Source organism: Engystomops pustulosus, chromosome 6 (assembly GCF_040894005.1).
Source record: "Engystomops pustulosus chromosome 6, aEngPut4.maternal, whole genome shotgun sequence".
NCBI lineage: Eukaryota > Metazoa > Chordata > Amphibia > Anura > Leptodactylidae > Engystomops > Engystomops pustulosus.
Window position 1 is genome coordinate 171,298,214 of NC_092416.1, and position 25,888 is coordinate 171,324,101.

The 25,888-nt window shown below is 44.3% G+C and overlaps 1 protein-coding gene across 4 annotated transcripts; it reads left to right on the forward strand.

The window, feature by feature from the left end:
- The first annotated feature begins 28 nt into the window (after window positions 1-28).
- FADS6 (fatty acid desaturase 6) lies at window positions 29-12,718 on the forward strand. 4 transcript variants are annotated; one of them, XM_072112399.1, is made up of 8 exons: window positions 29-95; window positions 5,214-5,302; window positions 6,426-6,858; window positions 8,317-8,483; window positions 9,248-9,428; window positions 10,012-10,196; window positions 11,270-11,449; window positions 12,116-12,718. In XM_072112399.1, the coding sequence occupies exons 3-8, from the start codon at window positions 6,543-6,545 to the stop codon at window positions 12,263-12,265; spliced, it is 1,179 nt and encodes a 392-aa protein (XP_071968500.1). In that variant the 5' UTR covers window positions 29-95; window positions 5,214-5,302; window positions 6,426-6,542; the 3' UTR covers window positions 12,266-12,718. The 4 variants fall into 4 exon arrangements, with proteins under 4 accessions (XP_071968500.1, XP_071968503.1, XP_071968502.1 ...); XM_072112402.1 differs by having other exon boundaries at window positions 76-95; window positions 5,238-5,302; XM_072112401.1 differs by lacking the exon at window positions 29-95 and adding an exon at window positions 116-1,501.
- The last annotated feature ends 13,170 nt before the right edge of the window (window positions 12,719-25,888 follow it).

Consider the following 25,888-nt stretch of genomic DNA (forward strand, 5'->3'; position numbering starts at 1 on the left):
TGGCCGCAGATGGATGTAATTGTACATGGACAGTTAGAGATCACATGACCCTCCATCTGCCGCCATTTTATTGACAGGAGTCTGTGGCTGATGAGGTAAAATACAGGAGGAGTCACTTTACATATAAAGAAAGCGGAGCAGAACTATTACTAGATGTATATTGGTAAATTACCTCATATTTGCCCTTACACACACATTTAAATAAAAACATGAGGTAAATTTTGATGACCTGTTCTACAGATGGGCCATCAACACCAGACTGGTGGGGATACAGCACCGTGCGCCCCACAGATCAGCTGATACTCAAAGCATGGAGCAGACAGCGCCATTATCTGTTTAGTGGCTGAACTGAGTCACTGCAACTTGGGCTACATTCAGACGGCCGTATGGGGGACATATATACTGCCGATATATGTCTCTGACAGACGGCAATGGGCGCACGGCGCCCTATGGGAGCGGTACGGTGCAGCACACGTGCGGCACCATACCGCTCTGTACCCCATGAAAAGATAGGACATGTCCCATTTTTCACAACGCTGTGCGCCATATATCACTATGGTGAGGGGCAGGGGGTGAGCAGTGCTCACCTCCTCCTCCTCTCCCTGTGCGCCGACGCGTGCCCGCCGTGCTACGGTACGGCGGGCAACGTGCGTCTGAATGTAGCCTCAGATTCCATACAAATGAAAAATAGGCGATTTGCAGTTACCTGGTCTGGTCACTACACTAAATGTACATTCAGACGGCCATCTATGGGGACGCATTTACGTCCCCATAGATGGCAATGGCGGTACGGAGCCACACATGTGTGGCACGTATCCGCGCCGTACACATGGAAAAGATAGAGTGTGCTTTATCTTTCCCCATGAGTGCTGCCGTGCGCCGCTTTTCTCTATGGAGGGGCACAGCAGTATGTGGAAATGTACCCTAAGAATGGCGCTATCTGCTTCCTGTTCCATTCTCTGCCTCCTGTAGGGGGCGTTTCAGTCTTGGGATTAATTGTGGCGATACCTCATTAGTATGCAATATTAGGGAGGCTAAGATTCGGATATGCAATGAATATTAATAGGTACTCAGCTTCCATCTCATACCTACTATGTCTCCTTCTTGGGGAATTTCCAACATTTATTGGAAACATTTGACGTTGTTGATGTGTCTTCAGTTTGTAATATTAATATTCCTGGCATATATTCCCGGACTGCTGTTTTGTAAGACGATCATATTCACGTAAGGCCACGGTGAATATGGGAACCCCAGAAATAATACAATTAGCCACATCATCAGTGTCTATGACGTACAATCCACCCTCATAATTTATGGGGACAGATATAATTATTATCATATCAAGTTAATTAGGCGCTTATTACCTTCTCTATAACTCTGTGACTTCATAATACTTACTGTATGTCACAATAACAGATTTTTTTTTCTTAAAGGGATTCTCCAGAGACTAGAATATTGATCTTCTATCTTTAGGGTGAAGATTTGTGGTGGTCCATTACAGGTTATTTTCCCCAATAAGCTGTTCAAAAAGATCACAAAGTTTAGATAAGTGCAGTGAACTCATCCCTCATAACCAATGACAGCGCCATACTTTGTATAGTGGCCGTGCTTGGTATTGCTGCTCGGTCCCATTCACTTTAATGAGAGTGACTTAGCAGGTAGTCAGAAGCAGGTACCTTTGGACTACTACACCTGTCACCTCGGTCGCCCGGATATGGATGATTCTAATGAGCCCCTGATGTGTAATGTGAAGGCTTCAGGTCTAGGTCTATGCTCTGTGCATGACTCTGCCTTGTATTTGGGTAGTGAGAACCTTGTTGGAATTGCAGCATTGCCACTGGTGTGAGGAACATTTAAGTCTCCTGTAGTAGACTGGTTCCTAGGGGGCAGGACCAGTACAAGGAGTTATGGGCTAGTAGATATCTAAATAATTGCTACTGTTGACCTCTCTACTAACCACATCCCAAAAACCTAGGCACAAGTTGGAACGCCTGAGGGATTGTTGAACTGTTACTTCACTGAAGCATGTTGGCCTTAGTTGTCTAAGCAGGGGCAGTAAGTTGTTTAAGCAGGGGCGGAGCTTAAATAATCCACAGTGCTAGTACCACCCAGGCTGTATATACTCATACCTATATATATGTATGTCTGCCAGTTGGTGGACAATATAAATCTTAGCCCATTTGGATCTCAGAATGTAGCTGAATAGGTTGGGATATGCTGTCCTACATAGGCCTAAAAGTTAGTAGTTAGTAATTTGTCCACTAGGAGGAATTTACGGCATCCTGTGTTTGTAACTATGTTCAATGTAAGTTCCTTAGCCCCCTCTAGTGGTAGCTGCAGGTATCATCTAGCCCTGAGTAGAAGATTTGGAGCTTTGTATCAGGAAAGTTTCAGCAACATATATTGAGAATTTTAGGGTAAATTATATGATTACGGTAGATTATATAATTACGGGTAAGTACCGGACTATCAAAGACTGGATAAGATGGAGTGACCCTTTAAGACGTCATTTACTTTTAGGAATTTTTATGTTCTTTATACGTCATAGTACATTGAGATGCCCTGTAGATATTTGGCTCCGATTTACAGTTTTCTATGTGAAACTCAAAAGCTTTCCACTCAATTGCAAAATTTTAGTGTAGACATTTAAGATGTTATTGCAACTTGTGTACAGGTTAAAAGCATGAGGTGTAATGCCTTCAGGAATTCATGTTACATGCAGCCATTCTTTATAGATTCATCACTGTGTATTTACAACATATGTATCACTGCTGTGCGTTGTGTAATAGGAACTTGCTGACCTGACCTGATTACTCTGCCCACACACAGTGATTGACAGTGAGAGTCCTGATTACTCCGCCCACACGCAGTGAGTCCTGATTACTCCGCCCACACGCAGTGATTGACAGTGAGTCCTGATTACTCCGCCCATACACAGTGATTGACAGTGAGTCCTGATTACTCCGCCCACACACAGTGATTGACAGGGAGAGTCCTGATTACTCTGTCCGCACACAGTGATTGATAGGGAGAGTCCTGATTACTCTGTCCACACACAGTGGTTGATAGGGAGAGTCCTGATTACTCTGTCCACACACAGTGATTGACAGGGAGAGTCCTGATTACTCTGTCCACACACAGTGATTGATAGGGAGAGTCCTGATTACTCTGTCCACACACAGTGGTTGATAGGGAGAGTCCTGATTACTCTGTCCACACACAGTGATTGACAGGGAGAGTCCTGATTACTCTGTCCACACACAGTGATTGATAGGGAGAGTCCTGATTACTCTGTCCACACACAGGGATTGACAGGGAGAGTCCTGATTACTCTGTCCACAAACAGGGATTGACAGGGAGAGTCCTGATTACTCTGTCCACACACACACAGTGATTGACAGGGAGAGTCCTGATTACCCCACACACACAGTGATTGACGTCAGGAAGGGTATTTGGTACTACAACTCATTATTATTATTATTATTCCATGATTGTTCTCTCTCTCTAAGTTCCTTGGTTGAACTTGATGGACAAGTGTCTTTTTTCAACCGTATAAACTATGAAACTATGATATTAGTTTTTGCACCCCCTGAGATTTTGGTTGTCTATAACCCCTGCACTGCTGCAGTATATACTAGCGATGTATACATACCTGGTATATACTGTTGTGACATATTGAAAGGAGTATTCCTATTATCACCACATTATCTGTCTGGCCATACATCAAGGTGTGTGATGTCATTATTTGTATGTATGTACGGTGCTATTTTTGTTACCCCAGTTCTTTTATGTACATGTTTTGTATATATTTATATGTTGTAAGATGTTACTATATGTCTGTCACATGGGCACTTTATTCTATTCATCGCTATGTACTCAGTAATGGAGACACCAGTACACTGCACTCCTCTACCCTTCAGGCCAACAATTGTGTCCTTAGGACCAGGGCTGTGGAGTCGGAGTTGCTGATAATTTTGGTAAAGTGTGTGGGGGGGGGGGGGTAATTGATAAAATGGACTGACCCGACTCCACAAACATATAATAAATTATGAAATTATTATTTTCTTTAGAGGAAACCTAGTATTTGGAAATGGAGATTCTGGTCCACCCTTACATGCACATGGGTGTAGCTGAGATGATGCAGGAACATATCTTGGATAACACATAAACCAGATGTTTCTTATTATATTGATTCTTATATTATGCTAATCACTCAGTCGGCAGTTCTGTGCGCGTCACACAGGCCAATCCGCCCCTTGAGCATTAGCATAATTATGCAGGCAGGTATAATCCCCGCCTCCCCCAACCTCCCTTCCTCGCTCCGGAGAGCCACTGACGTCACACAGAGCCGTCAGGAGCACTAGCGCATGCGCATCACAGGCTCGCATAGGGGGGCTGTGCGAACTACCACCGGAGTCTCGTGCTACCACCGGACTCTTTCGGAAGGGAGGGTGGGGGAGGCAGAGATGGCACACTACTTGCCTGCATAATTATGCTAATGCCCAAGCGTGGACCAGCCTGTGTGACATGTGCAGAAGCGCCGAGTGGGTGATTAGCATAATATAAGAATCGCAGGGTGCAGACTTCAAGTCATGACCTGACAGGCTGCATATGGCCGGTCGGTGTGGGTTGTGCACCCCTCTTCTAAGCTTTTTGTGGCGATGAATGTGGCTGCACTTTATGTACATGCTCAGTAGTGAAGCTCCTCCACTACAGATGAAAGTAATAAAGCTGCTGGGAAGTAATGCTTACTTTTATCTTACAACTGCTAGAGTGACAAGGAAAACAGGGCTGTAATTGGTGACCATTTTGGTGGAGCTGAAGTCGGAGTCGAAGTTAAGGAAATTGAGGAGTCAGAGTAGGAAGTTTGGCTTGCTGACTCCACAGCCCTGCTTTGGACACAGTTCAGAGCTATGGCAGGGCAGGAAGCAATAGACTCCCTGCCCTGCCATTTGGAGTGGAGCTTTGCATTAGGGGCCCCAGAAATACCATATGACGTGTGACGCCTATAGAAGAAAGCGGGTCATTGCTGCCAGCCATGTGCCCCATGCTGGTTCTTCATGTACCCTCAGATCCAGTTTCCTCCAATACTGTCATGCTTCCTATAGATTGACATTCCTGCCGCCTGTATCACTCTTGTTTATTTGACCTCATGTGAATAAAGAATTTTCTAATTTAATCCTTTGTGTGACTCACATTCTACATAACACTAGTTCCCTCCCCGTCCTACCTGTCAGGTGAGAGGCAGCTACAGATGTCGGAAACCTGTGCCGGTCCTGTGGAGGATTGAGAGGCCTCGGAGGTAAGATGATTATACTTGATATGTAATGATCTTCTAATAATGGGGGAATTCTAAGAAAAACTATAGCTCTGAGGGGCTTTGGGTCTCATTAGGGAGACCCAGGGTAGAGGAAAGGGATTGTGGGAAAACATTATGCAAATAATCTTTCTTCTAGAAGGAAGAAAACTCCATGAAATGTGTCTGATCCAGACAGGTGGAATCCTGAGAGACAAATCCCCTACCCCTCCCCCCCGATGGGTGTCTGGTCAGGGTGATACAGGTTTTCTTCAGTCTGGAGGGGAGCTGGCTGGAAAAACTGACCCTAAGACACAATAACAAATTATCAATGATGAAGGGGTGCAGGGGGACCCCTTTATTCCAAAAGTCTTCAGAACATTTTTTAAGTTATTTTTGTTTTTCACCATCGTCCTATCCAAGCTTTAACATGATTTTTCCATTGACTTGTTTTTTATGGGCTGAGTTACATTTCTCTCTGATACATTGCATTTCTTGTACAACCACTTCCTGACCGTCCTATCGGACCCTTGTATGACCATGCCATTTTTGTGTTTTTTTCCTTTTGTTTTTTTAAATCTGGCGCTTTTTTTTTCTATTAATGTAACTGTGGGCTTGTTTTTTTTGTGGGACAAGTTACATGACTCTATGATACATTGTATGTCATGTATAACCACTTCATTACCAGCCTGTCTGAACCCTTGAGCCATTTTTTTTTGAGTTTTTGCAATCATTGCAAACTGAAAACCTGATTTTCATTCTTTTTTTTTTTTTTTTTTATTTTCTGTCACTGTAACTGCACGAGGGCTTGGTTTTTTGTGGCTTTGTGGCATAAAATAGACAAAATGTGGCTTAAAGAATGGGATTATTTTATTCTTTGTACTGATACACTTATGTGGAGGAAGGAGGGTAATGGGACTTCCCGTCATTTGGTGAGAATTCCAGTAGTCTGGTTTTTGGACAACCCCTTTAAGTAGCCCCCTTAGCCCTTGTTGCTATATTGGTATATACACTTTTGCAATGAAATTGATAACAATATCACATGAGCCTATAAGTTACTACCTGCAGGTGCTCCTGCCTCTTTTTGTTTGCCATTGTCACATTCTCTCTTAATACATTTTACCTCAAGGCTTTCGAGAGACAACTCAACAAATACCTGAACCCAGATGAGGTGACATTGCGCGAACTACTGGGAGTTACGTCTTACATTCTGGGCCTTTGCTGTTTTTGCCTTAAAAGTAAAACAATGGAAGAGGAAGTCGAAGAGCTTAGCCCTAACCAAATCAATGGTCCATCCAAGGTAGAAGAATCAGTGATACCTGGCTCAGGTCAAAGCTCAGTAATTCATAGGACCCTGGGGGACAAACAGGACTCAGCGAACTGTGGCAAAGATTCTGTAAAGGATCAGTTGTCGAAATCTGAAAGTACAGATGGAGGTGAAGGCAGAAGGATGCGGGAACTTTCCCAGATGGTGCAGGGAGTATGGAAAACCAGCAGCTGGTGGGAGAGATATGGAATAGACTGGATGATTATCGGACTGGCCTCCTGCCTATTACCTATTGGTGAGTCAAATCTCTGAAATACCAAAAAATTGGAAAGTTATCGAGTGGCACACAACTTTTTATTATCTATCCTTAGGGTGGGTTATTAATATGTAATTGGTGGGGGTGTGAACTGTGTAGCTCTAAAGAATAGGACTGGTTCTGGTTCTGGAAAACAATCTTTACAGGTTTTAGAAGTCAGACTAGTACAGATAAAATAATGATCACTTATTTTTCATTAAACATACAAAGTGAAGGGAAATTAAAGAGAAATCAATATTTGATGTGATGTTCTTGAAGGAAGTCTGCAGGGAGGTTGTTCCAAACATCAGACAGAAGTAGCCGAAGATCTTCTTCAGATTTATGTTTTCTCCAAGCCGACTCAATTATGTGGATATCGGGGTTCAGAGGCGCAATGTTGTTGCTTCCAGGACCCTTGTTCTTCTTTACACTGAAAATATTACAATGCTTATTTTTAATTTTTTTTTAAAATTATTAATAAAGCGCAGCAACATGTTGGGCAAGAAACAAAAAAATAAAGACCTGTATACCATTTACATAGCAAATAGTAAAATAATAGTATAAGGAGAGCATAACCTCAAAAGGGTGTAAAAGGCTATGAAAAAAGTTTTTCATTTTTCATAAATACAGCAAGTGCCTGGTTCCCACAGAGCCCTATTAACTAAATGTCACCCTTCTTTTAGCTAAAAATAGTTTCCTTCACATCCCCATAAAATCAACTTTGTCTTCTGACATACAGCCAAATGTGAATCCGAGGGGTGTGTCGTGCTCCTCGCTTTCACCATTCAGTACTTCATGTCATGTGACCAGGGTAGTGTCATCTAAGGTCCTTTACCCACTAACTTTTGCAGAATCTACCCTCATGTATTTATCTGATCACATGAAATCACAGCAGCCTCCATGGGGGATAGGGAGGAGTAGAAGTCCATGGAGGCTGCTGTGATTTCATATGATCAAATACATACATGGGGTAGATTTTGCAAATGTTAGTGGGTAAAGGACCTTAGATGACATCACCCTGGTCACATGACATGAAGTGCTGAATGGTGAGAAGGAAACATGGGACATGGAGAGGAGTAGAAGTGAGTGAGGATGGGAGGGCTGGATCTGTCTGTATGCCAGGTAAGATAACAAAGTTGATTTTATGGGGATGTAAGGAAAACAATTATTACCTAAAACAAGGGTGAGAACCTGTCACTGGATGCATTTGTGGAAAAAGGGGTGACAGGTTCCCTTTAATGACAATGGATGGATGTCTGGGATACATTTTAACACTTCTATTTGTGAAAACCAAAAATTTTCTGCATAGAATGTGACTGCATTTATTTATAGGTTATTTAGAATCTTCACATATTTTTACATCTTTATATATTTTTAAGTTTTTATTTTGTCATGTAAAGTTTTTTGTCCCTGTTCTTGTACTCTTCTAACCATCCCTTGCTCCTATTCCTTTCATAGGTTTCCTGTGCCTGCGGTCCCAAAGCCTTTTCCTATGTGCACTGGGCACAGTTTTACATGGATTGGCTTATTTTGTCTTTACAGTTAAAGGGGGTCATATGTCAAGTCACCGAACTCTGTGCCAATCCCGCACCTGGGGCAAGTTTTGGGCCACATTCTTTGTTGAGGTAAAAGAAGTGATTAGAAATTTGCAGAGAAATATGTAATATGAAATATGGTAACAATGTTTTCTTACAGTTCTATCTATGAACAACAGCATGTTATAGAGCAGGAGGAGCTGAGCAGATCGTACATAGTGTCCTATATGCAGGCAGCATGTTATAGAGCAGGAGGAGCTGAGCAGATTGTACATAGTATCCTATCTGCAGGCAGCATGTTATAGAGCAGGAGGAGCTGAGCAGATTGTACATAGTGTCCTATCTGCAGGCAGCATGTTATAGAGCAGCAGGAGCTGTGCAGATTGTACATAGTGTCCTATCTTCAGGCAGCATGTTATAGAGCAGGAGGAGCTGTGCAGATTGTACATAGTGTCCTATCTGCAGGCAGCATGTTATAGAGCAGGAGGAGCTGAGCAGATTGTACATAGTGTCCTATCTGCATGGAGCATGTTATAGAGCAGGAAGAGCTGAGCAGATTGTACATAGTGTCCTATCTGCAGGCAGCATGTTATAGAGCAGGAGGAGCTGAGCAGATTGTACATAGTGTCCTATCTGCAGGCAGCATCTTATAGAGCAGGAGGAGCTGAGCAGATTGTACATAGTGTCCTATCTGCAGGCAGCATCTTATAGAGCAGGAGGAGCTGATCAGGCAGTTCTTTTCCCACAAACCTATAAATCAATATACTTCTCTATCCCGTCTATAATATGCTGCCCATAAATAGGTCTGAATGTACGGTCGAAAAGATTAGAGATATAACTTACATTATTTTTAGGTGTGTTCGTGTGTACCAGCTCAGGCTGGAGAAGAGGGACATGTGAAATTACATCACGGATACACTAATATTATCGGTCTCGGGGATTCCAGTATCTGGAAGGCTCCTTACCTCAGCTGCCTTATCTACATGTTTGTGGCACCTCTGGCACTACCTATCCTTACAGTATTTGTTGGATTCAGTAAGTAGCCATTTACCCTGTGTTAGCTCAGCCTCCCTGACTGTATACTTATGGAGAATATAGATAGGAAGATAATCACAGTGTATGATGAACTGAATCTCCTATCATAGTTACTAATAATAATTAAACAGGTTCCTGTCACACCATTGTAGGTCATGAGTTCAGCCTCCCTGACTGTATACTTATGATATGCAGAATATAGTGTGGGAAACCACTGTGTATGATGGACTGTAGCACACAGACTCTCCACAGCGGAGAAAAAACATCTGTAACAGTTACCAATACTTATCAGACAGGTTCCTGTCAGACAGTTATAGATAAGGAGACCACAGCTCGGCCTCCCTGACTGTATACTTATGTATGGAGAATATAGATGGGAAGATAATAACTGTGTATGATGGACTGAATCTCCTATCATAGTTACTAATAATAATCAGACAGGTTCCTGTCACACCATTATCGTTTATGAGCTCAGCCTCCCTGACTGTATACTTATGGTATGAAGACTATAATCTATATTAATATTTTATCATGTCTCCTCCCATTGTAGATAAATACATATATACACTTTTTATATTTGCAGAATATGTGACTCAGATGCCATTAGTCCCGGGGCTGCGCAGTCTTTTCTGGATGATTTTTGGTTTGTGCAGTCACTTCCATTTGCTTGTACACGTCTCCGGCTTGGGTTATTCATCAGCCCTGGGGTGCATGTACCTCTCCAGGGCTCTGTTGGCCGTGCCGTTTATACATGTCAACATATTTCAGGTAATAATTAGTATATAATAATATTGTATGTTGTGCTGTTGCAATCTGCTTCATTGTATAGCGCCATATTTTCAGCAGTGGCTGTGCCTAGTACTACATTCACTTAATGGGAATGAGCTGTAGACAGCTGCAATACCAAGCATAGCCACTAATAAAAGTATGGAGCCTTGTCTGATAGAGAATAAAGCAGAAACAAATCTGATCAGTGGGGGGCACCAAGAGTAGGAATCCCACTGATTACTGGATGGGCAATCGATTTTAAGGTCACGGTTAATCCCTTTAAGGAGTGCAAGGAAAGGCGACGACTGGATTGTATTCATGGGCTATTAGTTATTTATAGATGGAGATCATACACAATTTATATAAGGGAAGGGTTGCAACCTAATCCTCGAGCACACGGCCGTCATCTTAAAGGAGATTTTAAGGGTCTACATTATGTATAAGCTTGTTTTATCCTCCGTGGATTACATAAAGGTGCAACCAAGATGTAGATGCAGTGTCGGACTGAGTTTCCTTAGGCCCACCAGAGAAAATCAATTTGGGGGCCCCACACTCTTCATTATTCCCCAGGAAATATACTCTAGCAGCCTCCAAATTGTGTAGTTTTCTGATGGACCTCTGGGGTTCAGTATTGGGTTGAGCCAGGGCCCACCGGAGGATCCTTTGGTACTCTGGTGGGCCAGTCCGACACTGCGTAGATAATAGGAACTTTTGTATCTTATAAGCTTCGGAGCGATACTATTACTCCGTAGAAGTTCAGGGCCGTGGGAGGTGGACACGTGGGGGTCATGGACCTTCTGGGTTGGAGAAGTTTGTAATTTATTGCAAAATTGATAATATTATTAAGGTCACGTTCACATGAACATAACAGGGGGCCGTGATCTGGGCGCACAATTTGCATCCTGATCACGGCCCCCATTGAAGTCTTTGGCACCCGGTCATGGCGCAGTGGGCACATGGTGTCTCACCCCAACATGACCACGCCGGGCGGCAAACAGGAGGGGGAAGGACCACCCACTCCCTTCTTCACCCGACCCCATCTTAACCACATATTTCCTTCCGCCTTCTCCCAGCACATTGGCCTCCCAATGTTTTCGGCATCCAACCGGCCACGTCGCCTCCAACTCATGACTAACGCAGTGCTGAACCTTCCCCGGAACCCGATCCTGGACTGGACCTTTGGACACTCCATCATCAGTTGTCACATCGAACACCATCTGTTCCCACATCTTTCGGACCATATGTGTCTCAAGGTCAGCAACAATTCTAATTTGGGAATATAAAGTTTAAAAAATTGCCTACCCTATGGCCTTTGAATCTCTAATGGTTGCCTAAAGTGACCTAATACCCCTCCTTATCCACATCTACGCCCTCCTATTTTGTCAAACCAGTTCCCTGCTCTGCACTGATGAGGAGCAGAAACTTTGGAGCAGCTCTATCTGTGGATGGGAAACCTTTCCTTCTAGTAGAGACTAAGGGGGTTTGTCTATGGTCCCAAATTGTGAATTATTTGGTAGGGCAATGCTCATGCTCTACTTTTATGCAAAAAAAATCTAAATTACCTCTAAAGTGTCTTTGGGGTGTGGCTGCTCCTATTAAGTGCCACCTTTATCAGTTGCGTAACTAGAAAAGACAGGGCCCCATAGCAGACTTCTGAATGGGGCCCATCTTCCCACTTTAAAATATGCATATTACACTCATAGCGTTAGGTTGGATGACGGGGCCCCCTGACACTGTGGGCCCCATAGCAGCTGCTATGGCTGCTACCAATGTAGTTACGACCCTGACCTTTTTCATTGCCCCTACTGTGTCCATTGACGTCCCTGAAGCTTGGTTGGACGCATGCGCAGTGCTCCTCTTCTCAATCTCGTCCACATCTATATTTTACTCTCACTATCGATTTACTTCTGTTCCCTCAGGTAAAGCCTTTGGTGTCCAAGTACGTGCATGACCACAATCTTCCCTACCACGAGGACACGTATATGTCACGTCTACACCTGTTCCTGAGTAATTATAAGGAGCTGATGGTCCTGGCGCCACCCATCGCCCAGCTGGTAGAATTTCACTGAGGTCCATGTCACACTCCATAGATGGCGCTCTACATTTCCCTCACGTACCGTCCCTACAGAACTGGTTGTATATATTTATACTTTGCATTGTATGTCCTGAACGCCTGGATATTAAACCAGTCACACGTTGGCTGAACTCCATATGGAATCTGTAATCATTGGATGGGCTCAACCCCATAATTACATGAAATTACATTAAATGAGGAACGTTTAGATATAGATTGGATATAAAGGAAGCGCAATTCCGTGAATACACCAGACGAGCATGTGAGGACATGATAATATATACATGTGCAATAGTCAGCTCGACCGGTTTTACAGCTGGCGACGCGTTAGATCGCTGGTATTCCTGATTGTGGATACGCTTGGATTGGGGAGAGGGGAGTAAGTCGCTGCCCACAGGGTCTCCATTTCCAGCTCTCCACTAGTTACCCCTATAGTTACCCCATTATCAGCCTCTTATAATTTTTCCACTTTGAAACCTATCCCTAGAGATTCCGGAATGCGCTTGTGCGGTTCACTCTGTGGAATGATGTGTAGCTGCACCGCGCATGCGCCGACCTGATTCTCCGGAGAGGCTGTCAATCCACTGCTCAGCGTATGGAAGATACAGAGGACGCATATATCATAGGGCTGTGTCATAGACTTTTGTGTAAGTACTGGGGTTGATATACTTGTAGACAAATTCTCTTGCAGCGTTACTATCATTTCAAGCAGGTGTCATTTGTTGAGGTAATTGTAATTTATTTTAATGAGTTTGTTTTAATAAGTTTGTTTAAAAAAATTTAAAACTCTCCCTAGCAATACTCTTAACTGAGCGTTGCTAAGGAGAGTCTGGATTCTGTGTGTATGTTATGTGACAATGGGTTATGGGGTGGCGCCTCCTCGGCTCTACCTGATGTGTACACCTGAATTCTGTGGTTGCAAATGTCCATGGCATCTAAGGGGTTAACAGCTAAATATATATATATATATATAGACAAACTCCAAGTATATACGGACAGTATACTTTCCATTTACATACACAAGCATATACGGAAGCATCCAACACAGGACCAGATCTCGCCCTTTGTTATGAGGCACCAGCTATTCTCTACCTTGGGCTCCCAGGATGTTGTACTGATCTACTATGGCGCTTTCCTACATCTAAATCATTGGGGCATATTTACTTACCCGGTCCATTTGCGATCCAGCGGCGCATTCTCTGCGGTGGATTCGGGTCCGGCTGGGATTCACTAAGGCAGTTCCTCCGACGTCCACCAGGTGGCGCTGCTGCGCTGAAGTTCCCTGGAATGCACTGAAGTTCACCGGCCTATCCTGGTGAAGGTAAGCGCATGTCCCGCGACACTTTTTTTTTTTAAATCCCGCGTTTTTTCCGAATCCGTCAGGTTTTCGTTCGGCCACGTCCCCCGATTTCCATCACGTGCATGCCAGCGCCGATGCGCCACAATCCGATCGCGTGTGCCAAAATCCCGGGGCAATTCAGGGAAAATCGGCGCAAATCGGAAATATTCAGGTAACACGTCGGGAAAACGCGAATCGGGCCCTTAGTAAATGACCCCCATTATCTTCATAGCTTTTCTTCTTGCTGAATTCCTGAAGGACTGTGATACCAGATTAGATACGTGTCCTAGAAACATACTGTACTTACCTGATGCTTATACTATGATACTATGATAATGACTTATATTATTTTGACTACCACCATTAATCTTGTTATGGGGCGGGATGCTTTCATTTTGCATTCATTATGTACTGATGCAGATGTCTGGCATTTACTGATTAAAGGGGTTGTCCTTGATCTTGCAAGTCAATGGCCTGCTGTGAATAAGTTTATGGTCAGTACAATTTCTAATGAACACAGCGCCATACATTGTATAGTGACTATACTTGGTATTGCAGCTCTCCCCATTACTAGGACTATTAAATCAGCCTTGACTGCGGTGCAGAATGAGTGTAAATTCTATCATGTTCTATACAGTTTGTGTCCACAAGATGGAGCCAGTATATCAAAGAAATATCAAGCTGAAAGCGGATATTTCAAGATGACTGTGTAGTAAAGCTGGATTGTGACCGGATACATCATTTACAGAGGTTATCACTAGTATTTTGGTTTCGGACCACTCCCAAAATAATTGACTATGTATACTGGATTTACCGCCTCCTGTGTTATCATATTACTGTGATGATAATGAGACCTGATCTCTACAGAACAGGAAGTGTCAACCTATTATAATGCTGAAATCAATGTTATTTCAGATTATGTTTTTAAATGGAAAACAATTAAAGGGAACCTGTCACCAGATTTTGCCCCACTAAATACCCCTCAGGTCAGGTATAAAATGTCCTTTGTAGAATTTCATTTTTTTACCCCCAAAAATGTACCCTAACATAATGTAAAAACAGAGCAGAGAGGAGTCATATTTTACCAGGTTTAGAGGCTGTAGGGGTAGAGTCACTTCAGATGCCCCGATCTTCAGTTCTATAGCACCTAGAAACATGCTTATGGTGTCATATTAAAGACAAGAATCAGTAAGGTGGAATTGGTTTCTTAACTGCAGCTCGCATTTCCAACAATGGGACTCATTTATTAAGGGTCCAAATCGCGTATTTTCGTCGGGTTTCCCGAATATTTGCGCCAGCTTTCATGTGAAATCTGGGGCGTGCCGACGGAAAACCCGACGGATTCGGAAAAACCACCGAATTTTAAAAAAGAAAATTGTGGCGCAAGAATAGCACTCACATACACCGGCAGCGACACCTGGTGGACATCGGGCGCACGACCTTAGTGAATCCCGGCAGAACCCGAATCAACGTCGGACAACGTACCGCGGGATCGCAAATGGACCGGGTAAGTAAATGTGCTTTAAATAGTCATATCTCCCATTCCGTGAATCACAGAACCACAAACCATGAGCGATCCGAAAGATGAGAATCAAATGTTTAATATGAAATCCAAAACCTTGGGGGAGATTTATCAGCGCTTCCAAGCTAGAAAACTGGCGTAGAAGCACTGAAACAACAGCAAATACTTGCGCAAAGCAAGATATTGCAAATTTTTTTAGGCGTAGAGGGGGCGTGGCCGGCGGCAGAGTGGGCCGACGCAAAGCATTCTGGGCCCACGCCTGTGCACTAGTATTGAGAGTTCGCAGCCTTTTACCGTAAATTGCCTGCCTCTATCTTTGGTTCTATAATGAGCAGAGAAGAGTTCTTTTTTTTTTTTTGACTCAAGTTTAGAGGCTGCGGGGGAGGTTCACTTCTGACGCCCCTATGTTTGGTTCTATAGTAACTCGAAACGGGGGAGGGGGGGCATTTATCACATCTGGCACTCAGTGCACACGGCGTATGACAAAGGTCCTGTTAGGATGTGTTTGCCATGGCGGGTGAACGGGACCTTTGTCATACGCCTTGTGCACTGAGCGCTGACTATGATAAATACAGCCTCTAAACTTGAGTCATCACTGGTAAAATCTGACTCTTCTCTGCTCAATATCAAATGAAGATTTAGGTAAACAGACAAATTTTACATAAAGAGGGAATTCTAAAAGGACATTTCACCCCCTACCGGAGGGGGCTGGTAGTTTCATGGGGTAAAATCTGGCGACAGGTTCCCTTGACAGGTGTAAGTCCTGCCTCTGGGACTGTATGTCGGGAGTGAAGGTGCATTGACCGTCCTCTGAACGAAGCAAAACTGATTGTGCGCTCTCCCCTTCAAGTGTATAGGAGCGGCAAAAATAGCCAAGGCGTTCAATATGTCGTCTTCCGTGACACAATCCTAGTATTGGCGTTTACGTGGGATCTTGGGCTGTATAAACTCCCTATAGATTCACTGATGGTGATTTAAAGGGTCAGGAGGGAAGGAAGGTTGTTCTTTTTTATGTTCCCTGGATCAATAATGAAGATCTTGGATTTCTCATGTCATGAGATGGTATCACCTGCAATCTCTTTGATCCTTCTGTGTCACATCTGCAGATAAGCAGAGGCTTCTCAGATTAAAGGGAACCTACCACCACAAATCTACCGTAGCTGCGCGCCCTCGTCCGGCGATCCTGCCGTCTGCGCATGCGCAGAAGAGCAGGCCCGCGTCTGCGCGGTCACTGCTCTGAAACAGGCGCGGGCCTGCTCTTCTGCGCATGCGCAGACGGCAGGATCGCCGGACGAGGGCGCGCAGCTACGCGCCGAAGATGGGTGAGTAGGAGGGGTAAAGTGGCTACCGGGGCGTGGAGTAGCCGCCTCGTGTAACCTCAGATGCGGCTACTCCACGCCCCAGTAGCCGCATAAGTAAATTTGAATATATATCTAATAAAAGTTATCAAAAAAGTGCAGGGACGTGAGGATTAGCCCTTAAAAGGGCTATCCTCACGTCCCATTGATCCACCTACCACCCAATCTATCTTTATAGGTAGATTTGTGGTGGTAGGTGCCCTTTAAAGGGGTTGGCAACATTTTTACATAGGTTGCCCATGTGCCTTTACTGCTTTGTGGATAGTCCCTGAATGTTCATCATGTGATTCAGCAGTCCTGCTACTTACATTTTTGCTGTGTGCAGACTCTCCATGGATCTTTGTTTACATGTCTGAGCTCTGATGAATAGGAGGAGCTGTAGCAGGAGAGTTATGAATCATCCTCCTCCCTTCCCCTCTGCTCTTTGTAGTGAGAGAGAGGAAGCTGTGTATATGCAGAGGGCAGCATGGCGAGAACAGGGAAAGGCTGAAGCTTTCAAAGGAGTCAAAGACACAGGTATATGCAGAGACATGGTTAATAAATTAATTGAAAAGTGGGCAACACCTTTACCATAACAGACATTAATCCCCCAATCCATATGACGGGATAAATGTCTAATCAGGACCCCGGTGACTCGTAACATCCAGCATGACTATGCTGCTGTGAGTACCTGATCAGTGTCCAGGAAATATGTCCCAGCACATGATCCGTATGTTCAGGGGTGTAACGAAGAGGGGCTTCAAAGACTTCTGAATGGGATTCCCCCTTCATACATATCTGTACACTTACACATGTTTATACAATCACCCACATTTATATACAAATTTATACACTTGTACCCCGTAGCAGGTGCTATGGCTTCTACCGCTGTAGTTAAGCGCCTGCGTATATTACAGACTGTGAACATGTGTGTAAAGTATCTTTAGGCACAAGCTTTTAGTTTTGTGCAGCACAGTCATCCCATAGGGAAGGAAGTAGGGACTCCTAACATCACAGATGACAATGCTGCTGTAAGTCCCTGTTCAGTCCATATTTCATTGATCTTACACACATGTGTTAAGTATCCTCAGGCACCCTGCTATATTGCAATAAAATAAATTGCAGGTTTTTTTAGTCATCCCGGATCCAGCGGGACAGTCCCTTTATTTGGGCTCTGTCCAGCCCGGCGGGAGGTATGTGCGAGGACATAATTTGGTACATCTTCCAGACACTGACACAGCTGATTACAGCGATAATGCAGAGATCTGACCGCATTAACTCTGCGCCTCTGCTTCTCCTGTGTGTAGTAGAGCCGATAGGCGTGATGTGAGGATGTCATCTGCCTGTTGGATTCTGAGCTACATACAGAGGAGAGGGGAGTTCCTGCTGGGGAACGGGGAAAGGTGAGTATATTTGTTTATTATTTTACTTTGGGGGCACATAAAGATGGGGAGCTGCTAGGGGGCAAAATAATACGGGGATCTGCTGGGGGGGAGCAAAATAGAAGTGGGAGCTGCTTGGGGGGAGCAAAATAAGAGGGGGAGCTGCTGGGAACCAAAATAAGAGGGAACTTTAAAATGAGTGGGAGATGGAGGCACTAAGGGGGTAATTATACTTTGGGGGTGGATTAAGGGGCAGTACAAAAGGCGTGGCTTAAGGCAAAAAAATGTAACAACTTTTATCCCTCTTTCTCTCCTACAAAAGTCGGGGGGTGCGCTTTAGTATATTTGCGGGAACACACTCATACATCGGTTGACAAATTAAGTCGGTGACGTCCGAGAGAATCTTACCTAAAATAACAATTAGCAAGAATAATGAGCTGAAATATTAAGTACAACATCTCATTGTTCTGGGCAAGCACTGTGTAATGAACAAGATTCTGCAACACAATGTAATCTATCAGAGTGGAGAAAATCATGGAAGCAGTGCATTGTGGGGAAGGGGGGGGGGGGAGGGGGGATCTGAAAATTTATTCTGTTATTTGTTGTATTCCATGGAAAAGTGCCCGCTGTGTATAAGAATAAACCTTTTATTTAAGATCCTGGCCTGGAGATTGGCAAATCCTCCGCTGCCAGCCTGACTCAGCACTACAAGGTACAGCAGTATCGATTCAACACCAAGGGCATTCGCTCCAAAAGATGCCGGATATGGGAAGAAGCGAGAAGGAAACCTTCCAAGTCTACGGATGCAGTTACTTATAAATCACAAACCTGTAAGGGAGAAAATCTTCAGCTACAAAATCACCTATTTCTCTGTATCATCCACAAGTAGTGTAAAAAGTGACGTAAAAAGTCCTTGGGGGTCATTTATCGTAGTTGTTCTTTTTTTCTCTTTGAATCTTTTTAAGTCTTTTGTGCTTTTTTTGCTTTTATTCCATAGGTGGTTTAAAATGGGAAGTTGTCTGCTGTCTCAGGTTTGTCCTTTTTATTTCAGCAGGGCAGATTTTTGGGCATAAAGTGGCTGAATCACACCAAAAAAGGCGCAAAAGTACGCCAGATAAAACTGACACAAAGGGGCACATTTACTAAGGGTCCGTCGCACGCATTTCCGTTGGGTTTCCCAAATATTTCCTATTTGCCCTGAATTGCACAGGGGTTTTTGGCACACGCAATCGGATTGTGGAGCATCAGCGCCGGCTTGCATGCGTCACGAATCGGGGGGCGAGGCTGTCGGACAACCCGACTGATTACGACAAACTGTGGAATTTACAATTCAAATTGTGTCGCAAGATCAGCACTCACATGCACCGGGAAGAAGATGGTGAACTACGGCGGACCTGAGCGGGGATGCGACACATTCAAGAAAACAGGCGTGCGCTGTAAGTGAATCGCGGCAGCTCCAAATCCTCATCGGACATTCCAGATCGGCGGACACAACCACATATCCTTTAATAGATGCTGCTCCGCTGATTCTGAAGAAGCTGGAATTTTCTCTCTAGGCTCCACCGTTTCTGAGTAATCAATGTTAATAATTTCAGCTCTCAACGGTCAAATGGGCGGAACTCTGTTGTCTACTCTAGCCCAGGACCACCCATCTAACAGTAAAAAGGCAATGCAGTATGGTTTATGAAGCAATGTCATATTCCAATTGTAAAATGGGTGGTTCTAGGATGGAACAGATAGCATGGCTCCACCCATGAGCGTAATGATCACGGTAATAGGGGCTGCGACCATGACTGGGCCCGATTGGAGAGGGGCCCCCCTTTTACTGTGTTGGGATAGTTGAAAGCAGTGGCAGAGCAAGGAGAATAATACACCCTCGAAGGTGAGTACAGTAGTAGGCAGTAATTATGGGGAAATTAAGAAGTGGGGCAAAGAGGATATTATTTGTGAGGGCATTAAGAAGGGGGGCAAAAGAGAGGGTAATTATTAAGAATGGGGGACAAAAGAGGTGGAATTTAATAAGAATGGGACAAAAGAGTGGGCATTTCCTAAAAATGGGGCAAAATAGGGTGCATTCATTTATAATGGAGGCAAAAGAGGGGCATTTATTAAGGATGGAGGCAAAATAGGGGGCATTTACAAGTATTAAGAATGGGGGCAAAAGAGGGAGTACAATATATAGTTTTTGTCTTTTTTGTTGCAGTAATGGTGGTCACAGTTAGGGGGGGGGGCTGTTAGCAACACAGAAATTGGGAGCTATTAATGGTATAAGAGATATTTATGATGAAATAGCAAATAGATATAAGTTTAAATCCGTAAGAACAATAAAATATTTGGGGATTGAATTAGGGGAGTGGTTGGAAAATACCTGCTTGCTCAACTCTCAAAAACTGATCAAAAGGGTTAAGGAGGACATATTAAAATGTAGAGGTATGTTCACCTGGATAGCAAGGATAAATCTGGTGAAAATGCTGTTACTTCCGAAAATATTATACACAATCCGTTGTTTTCCCTTCCTTTCTAAGAAAACATTAAAATATATACAGATGTTGTTATTAAAATTCATATGAAGAGGTAAAGGTATAAGAGTGTCTAGTAAAATACTGGGGCAGATTTACTTACCCGGTCCGTTCGCGATCCAGCGGCGTGTTCTCTGCGCTGGATTCGGGTCCGGCCGGGATTCATCAAAGCAGTTCCTCCGACGTCCACCAGGTGGCGCTGCTGCGCTGAAGTCCGCTGGAATGCCTCGAAATACACCGGCCTATCCAGGATGAAGGTAAGTGTAAATTTCGCAACACAATTTTTTTTTTAAAAATGCGGCGGTTTTTCCGAATACGTCGGGTTTTCGTTCGGCCACGCCCCCCGATTTCCGTCACGCGCATGCCGGCGCCGATGCGCCAAAATCCGATCGTGTGCGCCAAAAACCCGGGGCAATTCACGTACAATCGGCGCAAATCGGAAATATTCGGGTAACATGTCGGGAAAACCCGAATCGGGCCCTTAGTAAATGACCCCCACTGTCTTTACCATGGGACCACCGGGGGGGTTGGATTTCTGGACTTAACTCTGTATAACAAAGCAGTAAGTTTACAATATATTATAGACTGGTACAGAACAGAACCAGTAACAATGTTAAAAACAGAAGAGACCTTATTTACTCTGAGAAGCTCCCTGAAAGAGGTTCTATTTAGGTCTTGGGCTGGTCTAATGATTCCGTCTTACAAATCAGTCATAGTTCATCATCTTCTTGCAGTATGGAAAAAAGCTAATTGGATAGATTATGATATGAAAGAAATTAAGATACCTTATATACTCGAGTATAAGCCTAGTTTTTCAACACAAAATTTAAGCTCAAAAACCCTAACTCGGCTTATACTCGAGTCAACTAAAAAAATAAACTCAAAACTCACCTTTCTGACATCATCTGACATCATAGGTCCTCTTCTGTCTGAGACAGTCTGAGACAGAAGAGGATCTATGGGGGACGTCGGAAAGATGAGTACAGTGTTATTTTTTTTCCTACTACAGGGGCTGGGCAGGCTGTATGCTACAGGGGCTGGGCAGGCTGTATGCTACAGGGGCTGGGCAGGCTGCATGCTACAGGAGTTGGGCAGGCTGTATGCTACAGGGGCTGGGCAGGCTGTATGCTACAGGGGCTGGGCAGGCTGTATGCTACAGGGGCTGGGCAGGCTGTATGCTACAGGGGCTGGGCAGGCTGTATGCTACAGGAGTTGGGCAGGCTGTATGCTACAGGGGCTGGGCAGGCTGTATGCTACAGGGGCTGGGCAGGCTGTATGCTACAGGGGCTGGGCAGGCTGTATGCTACAGGAGTTGGGCAGGCTGTATGCTACAGGGGCTGGGCAGGCTGTATGCTACAGGGGCTGGGCAGGCTGTATGCTACAGGGGCTGGGCAGGCTGTATGCTACAGGGGCTGGGCAGGATGTATGCTACAGGGCCTGGGCAGGCTGTATGCTACAGGGGCTGGGCAGGCTGTATGCTACAGGAGTTGGGCAGGCTGTATGCTACAGGGGCTGGGCAGGCTGTATGCTACAGGGGTTGGGCAGGCTGTATGCTACAGGGGGCTGGGCAGGCTGTATGCTACAGGGGGCTGGGCAGGCTGTATGCTACAGGGGCTGGGCAGGCTGTATGCTACAGGGGCTGGGCAGGCTGTATACTACAGGGGCTGGGCAGGCTGTAAGCTACAGGGGCTGGGCAGGCTGTATGCTACAGGGGCTGGGCAGGCTGTATGCTACAGGGGCTGGGCAGGCTGTATGCTACAGGAGTTGGGCAGGCTGTATGCTACAGGGGCTGGGCAGGCTGTATGCTACAGGGGCTGGGCAGGCTGTATGCTACAGGGGCTGGGCAGGCTGTATGCTACAGGGGCTGGGCAGGCTGTATGCTACAGGGGCTGGGCAGGCTGTATGCTACAGGGGCTGGGCAGGCTGTATGCTACAGGGGCTGGGCAGGCTGTATGCTACAGGGGCTGGGCAGGCTGTAAGCTACAGGAGTTGGGCAGGCTGTATGCTACAGGGGCTGGGCAGGCTGTATGCTACAGGGGCTGGGCAGGCTGTATGCTACAGGAGTTGGGCAGGCTGTATGCTACAGGGGCTGGGCAGGCTGTATGCTACAGGGGCTGGGCAGGCTGTATGCTACAGGGGCTGGGCAGGCTGTATGCTACAGGGGCTGGGCAGGCTGTATGCTACAGGAGTTGGGCAGGCTGTATGCTACAGGGGCTGGGCAGGCTGTATGCTACAGGGGCTGGGCAGGCTGTATGCTACAGGGGCTGGGCAGGCTGTATGCTACAGGGGCTGGGCAGGCTGTATGCTACAGGAGTTGGGCAGGCTGTATGCTACAGGGGCTGGGCAGGCTGTATGCTACAGGGGCTGGGCAGGCTGTATGCTACAGGGGCTGGGCAGGCTGTATGCTACAGGGGCTGGGCAGGCTGTATGCTACAGGGGCTGGCACACTATATACTGGGAGGCTGTAACCAATGCATTTCCCACCCTCGGCTTATACTCGAGTCAATAGGTTTTCCCAGTTTTTTGTGTTGAAATTAGGGGTTTCGGCTTATACTCGGGTCGGCTTATACTCGAGTATATACGGTAGCCTGGTTGGTTGAAAACCCGACTAACGTGTCTAGAAGTTTTCAGCAGAGATGGCGATAAATTTACATTAAAAGATCTAATAACTGGTAACAGAATAATTTACTTTGATGCAGCAAGGGAGGCCGGTATCTTTGCAGGGGGTGACTTCCTGGTTTACATGGGAATCTGCAGTTCTATATAATATCATAGGAAGGCTGACACTGCAAGAATGCCCCTTTAAATTTATAAATAAGGTGTCAAGACAAACTCAGAACCAGAAGAAACTTCTTTCAGGTATATACAGAAACCTCTCAATTAAACAAGATAATGGTACAGCCGGTTATAAAATAAAATGGGAAAGGGATCTGGGTAGAAATTTTAGTCTGAGAGAATGGGAAGGGTCTTGGAAATCAATAGTAGGATACTCCATCTGTATAAATCATATAAAGAAAATTCAATATAGATGGAATTACTGTCCAGAATTGGGAAATAAATTCAGCGGTGATAAGGGAAGTGATCGGTGCTGGAAAGGCTGCGGTTTAGTGGGAACTTTTCTACACTCTTGGTGGGGATGTGCAGTGGTTCCGGAATTTTGGAGGGAGATATTTATAATCATATCTAGGGTGGTTGGGAAAGATGTACTCCCCTCAGGAGAATTAGCCCTTTTAACAATGAACATGGATTCATTACCAAAAAGATCAAGATATTTGGTGTCCCATAAACTCTGTGCAGCAAGAATGGAAATAGCTCAACAATGGAAAGATGTCAGAGGTCCCTCTTTGGGTACATTCACACAGCGGTATGCCCGCCGTGCGGACATACCGCCGTGTGCTGGAGAGGAGGAGGAGGTGACCCCTCCTCCCTCCATAGAGAATAGCGGCGCACGGCCGCACACACGCCAAAAGATAAAGCTTGCTGTATCTTTTTGCGGTGTGCGGCCCGGATCGGTGCCACACATGTGTGGCACCGGATCCCCGCCGTGCCGCTATTGCCGTCTATGGGGACGTACAGCCCTTTAAAAGCTACAATAGCAAGAATAAATAAATTTTATCAATATGAACGATGGATAGCTATAGAGAAACGAAAATTTCCAATCTTTACAGAGAGATTCTAACCCAGATTTATTTAGGGGTCATGACATATAGGGAAAATTCGGACATGAAATAATGCTTCTTCTTTTCTCTTTTCTTTTCTTCCTTTAATTTTCTTTTTCTTCTTACCTATCCCTTTGAGGGAATATTCCTTTTTTGGCTTATAGAGGTGGACATTGATAGTGAAATGCTACCATGGACACTGTATTATTGACGTACATGTATGTTCGGAAATAGGATATAGAAATGTTTTAAATTTACTGTATATATGTTGCATTTCTGACATGGTACTTTACTATTTGACATGTACAAGGCTACTGCTGCTTTGTTTTGGTTTTTTCTTGTCATGCTTTGCAAGTTATTTAATAAAAAAAAAAGAAATTGGGAGCTAGATTTTTATTGAAACATAACAAAACAATGGGATATTATTGGTATCAGACAACAATGACCCAAACTCTTTCATGTTCTTCTAATAAATATCACATGCCAGATTTTCACATTTCCCTAAAAACACTCATTTTGGTGTAGTTTTTTTTAACTTTTAAACATTTTTAGATGCACTGAGATGGATAAAATTATGATATTGAACAAAATATAAATTAGTAGTGTGACTGTAGAGGTTTATGTCCATCTATATTTAAAGAAATGTCAGTTCTATTGGACCCGTAAAAGCCAATAATGATCATGTGACTTACGAGGGAACTTTTTAGAATTTGAGCTGATCCCCCACTGTTCCAGCATCATCTCAGTGCCAGATATTTTAGTGCCCCTGAAGATGCCATTATTAGACTATGGACCATGACGTGTAACTCCTGGACCCTAACGAATGACCTGGGGCTTTAGAACCAATTTTGTGTTTTTTATTGGATTTTTCAGTAATATTATCATGATACAGCTGCCGTTTGTTGCAAAAAGATAAAAACATTACAAATTCAGTTGGATTTTATCGGATTGTGAAATATACAATAAATTATGATTCCATCTGTCGCTAAACAGCTGGATTATGGGAGAACCCGTAATGGGGGAAAGTTACCCCCCCCCCCCACCATCCCCACCCATAATAATGTTATTATGATATTTAGTCCCTGAATTAACCATTCAATTTCCACTGGTTTTACAAAATTGTCATTTTTTTTTTTTGCTAATTTGCATAACAGGAACACAAGATAGTTTTGGAATGGTCCAGATTTCAGATATGTTACAAAGTTTGAATAACGGAGCTGTGCAAGAAATTGGAAATTCTCCTTGACCAAATTCTAGCCAAGAATGGACACATTTTTAGGGGCTGTGGCAGTGAAGACAAGTTTTCCTCGTACCCATCAGTCAATTTTACAAGCTCACATGGCCCATTGCTGCAGGACTGTTCAAGGTTCATTGCCAGGGTCTCAAAGATTTGTATTTCCAAGCCCATCCTCAAAAAATCTAATCATATTTTGTAAACAACATACCAATAATAAGCAGCTTAGATACAGCAGTTCAGCTCGATATAAGGAGGATGCCTATATAGTGACAGCTTATATAATATTATACGTATGCCAGCTGTCCAGTTATATCCAATGATGTCTTCTCTGAATGTAGAGGGTATGGCGGGAGAAAGAGTTTGGTTTTACGGATGGGTGCGCTTGTAACCAGGAATAAGTTACCAAACCGAAATTTGGTAAAAGCTTGGTTCGTCTTTATTAGAAGTGATAAACAATATTTAGGTTCATACGGTAGGTGGTGATGCATTTCGGGATAATCCTTCATCAGACCAATACTACAAAATATTAATAACAACAAAAAAACAGAGCATATATATATATGTTGAAAAGGTTTACGATCTTCTAAAGGGAAAGCAACATGTGGCAACTTGCATCATAAATC

Coding starts and splice junctions, on each gene's coding strand:
- FADS6 (XM_072112399.1), top strand. CDS start 6,543: ATGGAAGAGGAAGTCGAAGAGCTTAGCCCTAACCAAATCAATGGTCCA. Junction 6,859..8,316: donor CTCCTGCCTATTACCTATTG/GTGAGTCAAATC, acceptor TTCCTTTCATAG/GTTTCCTGTGCCTGCGGTCC. Junction 9,429..10,011: donor TACAGTATTTGTTGGATTCA/GTAAGTAGCCAT, acceptor TTATATTTGCAG/AATATGTGACTCAGATGCCA.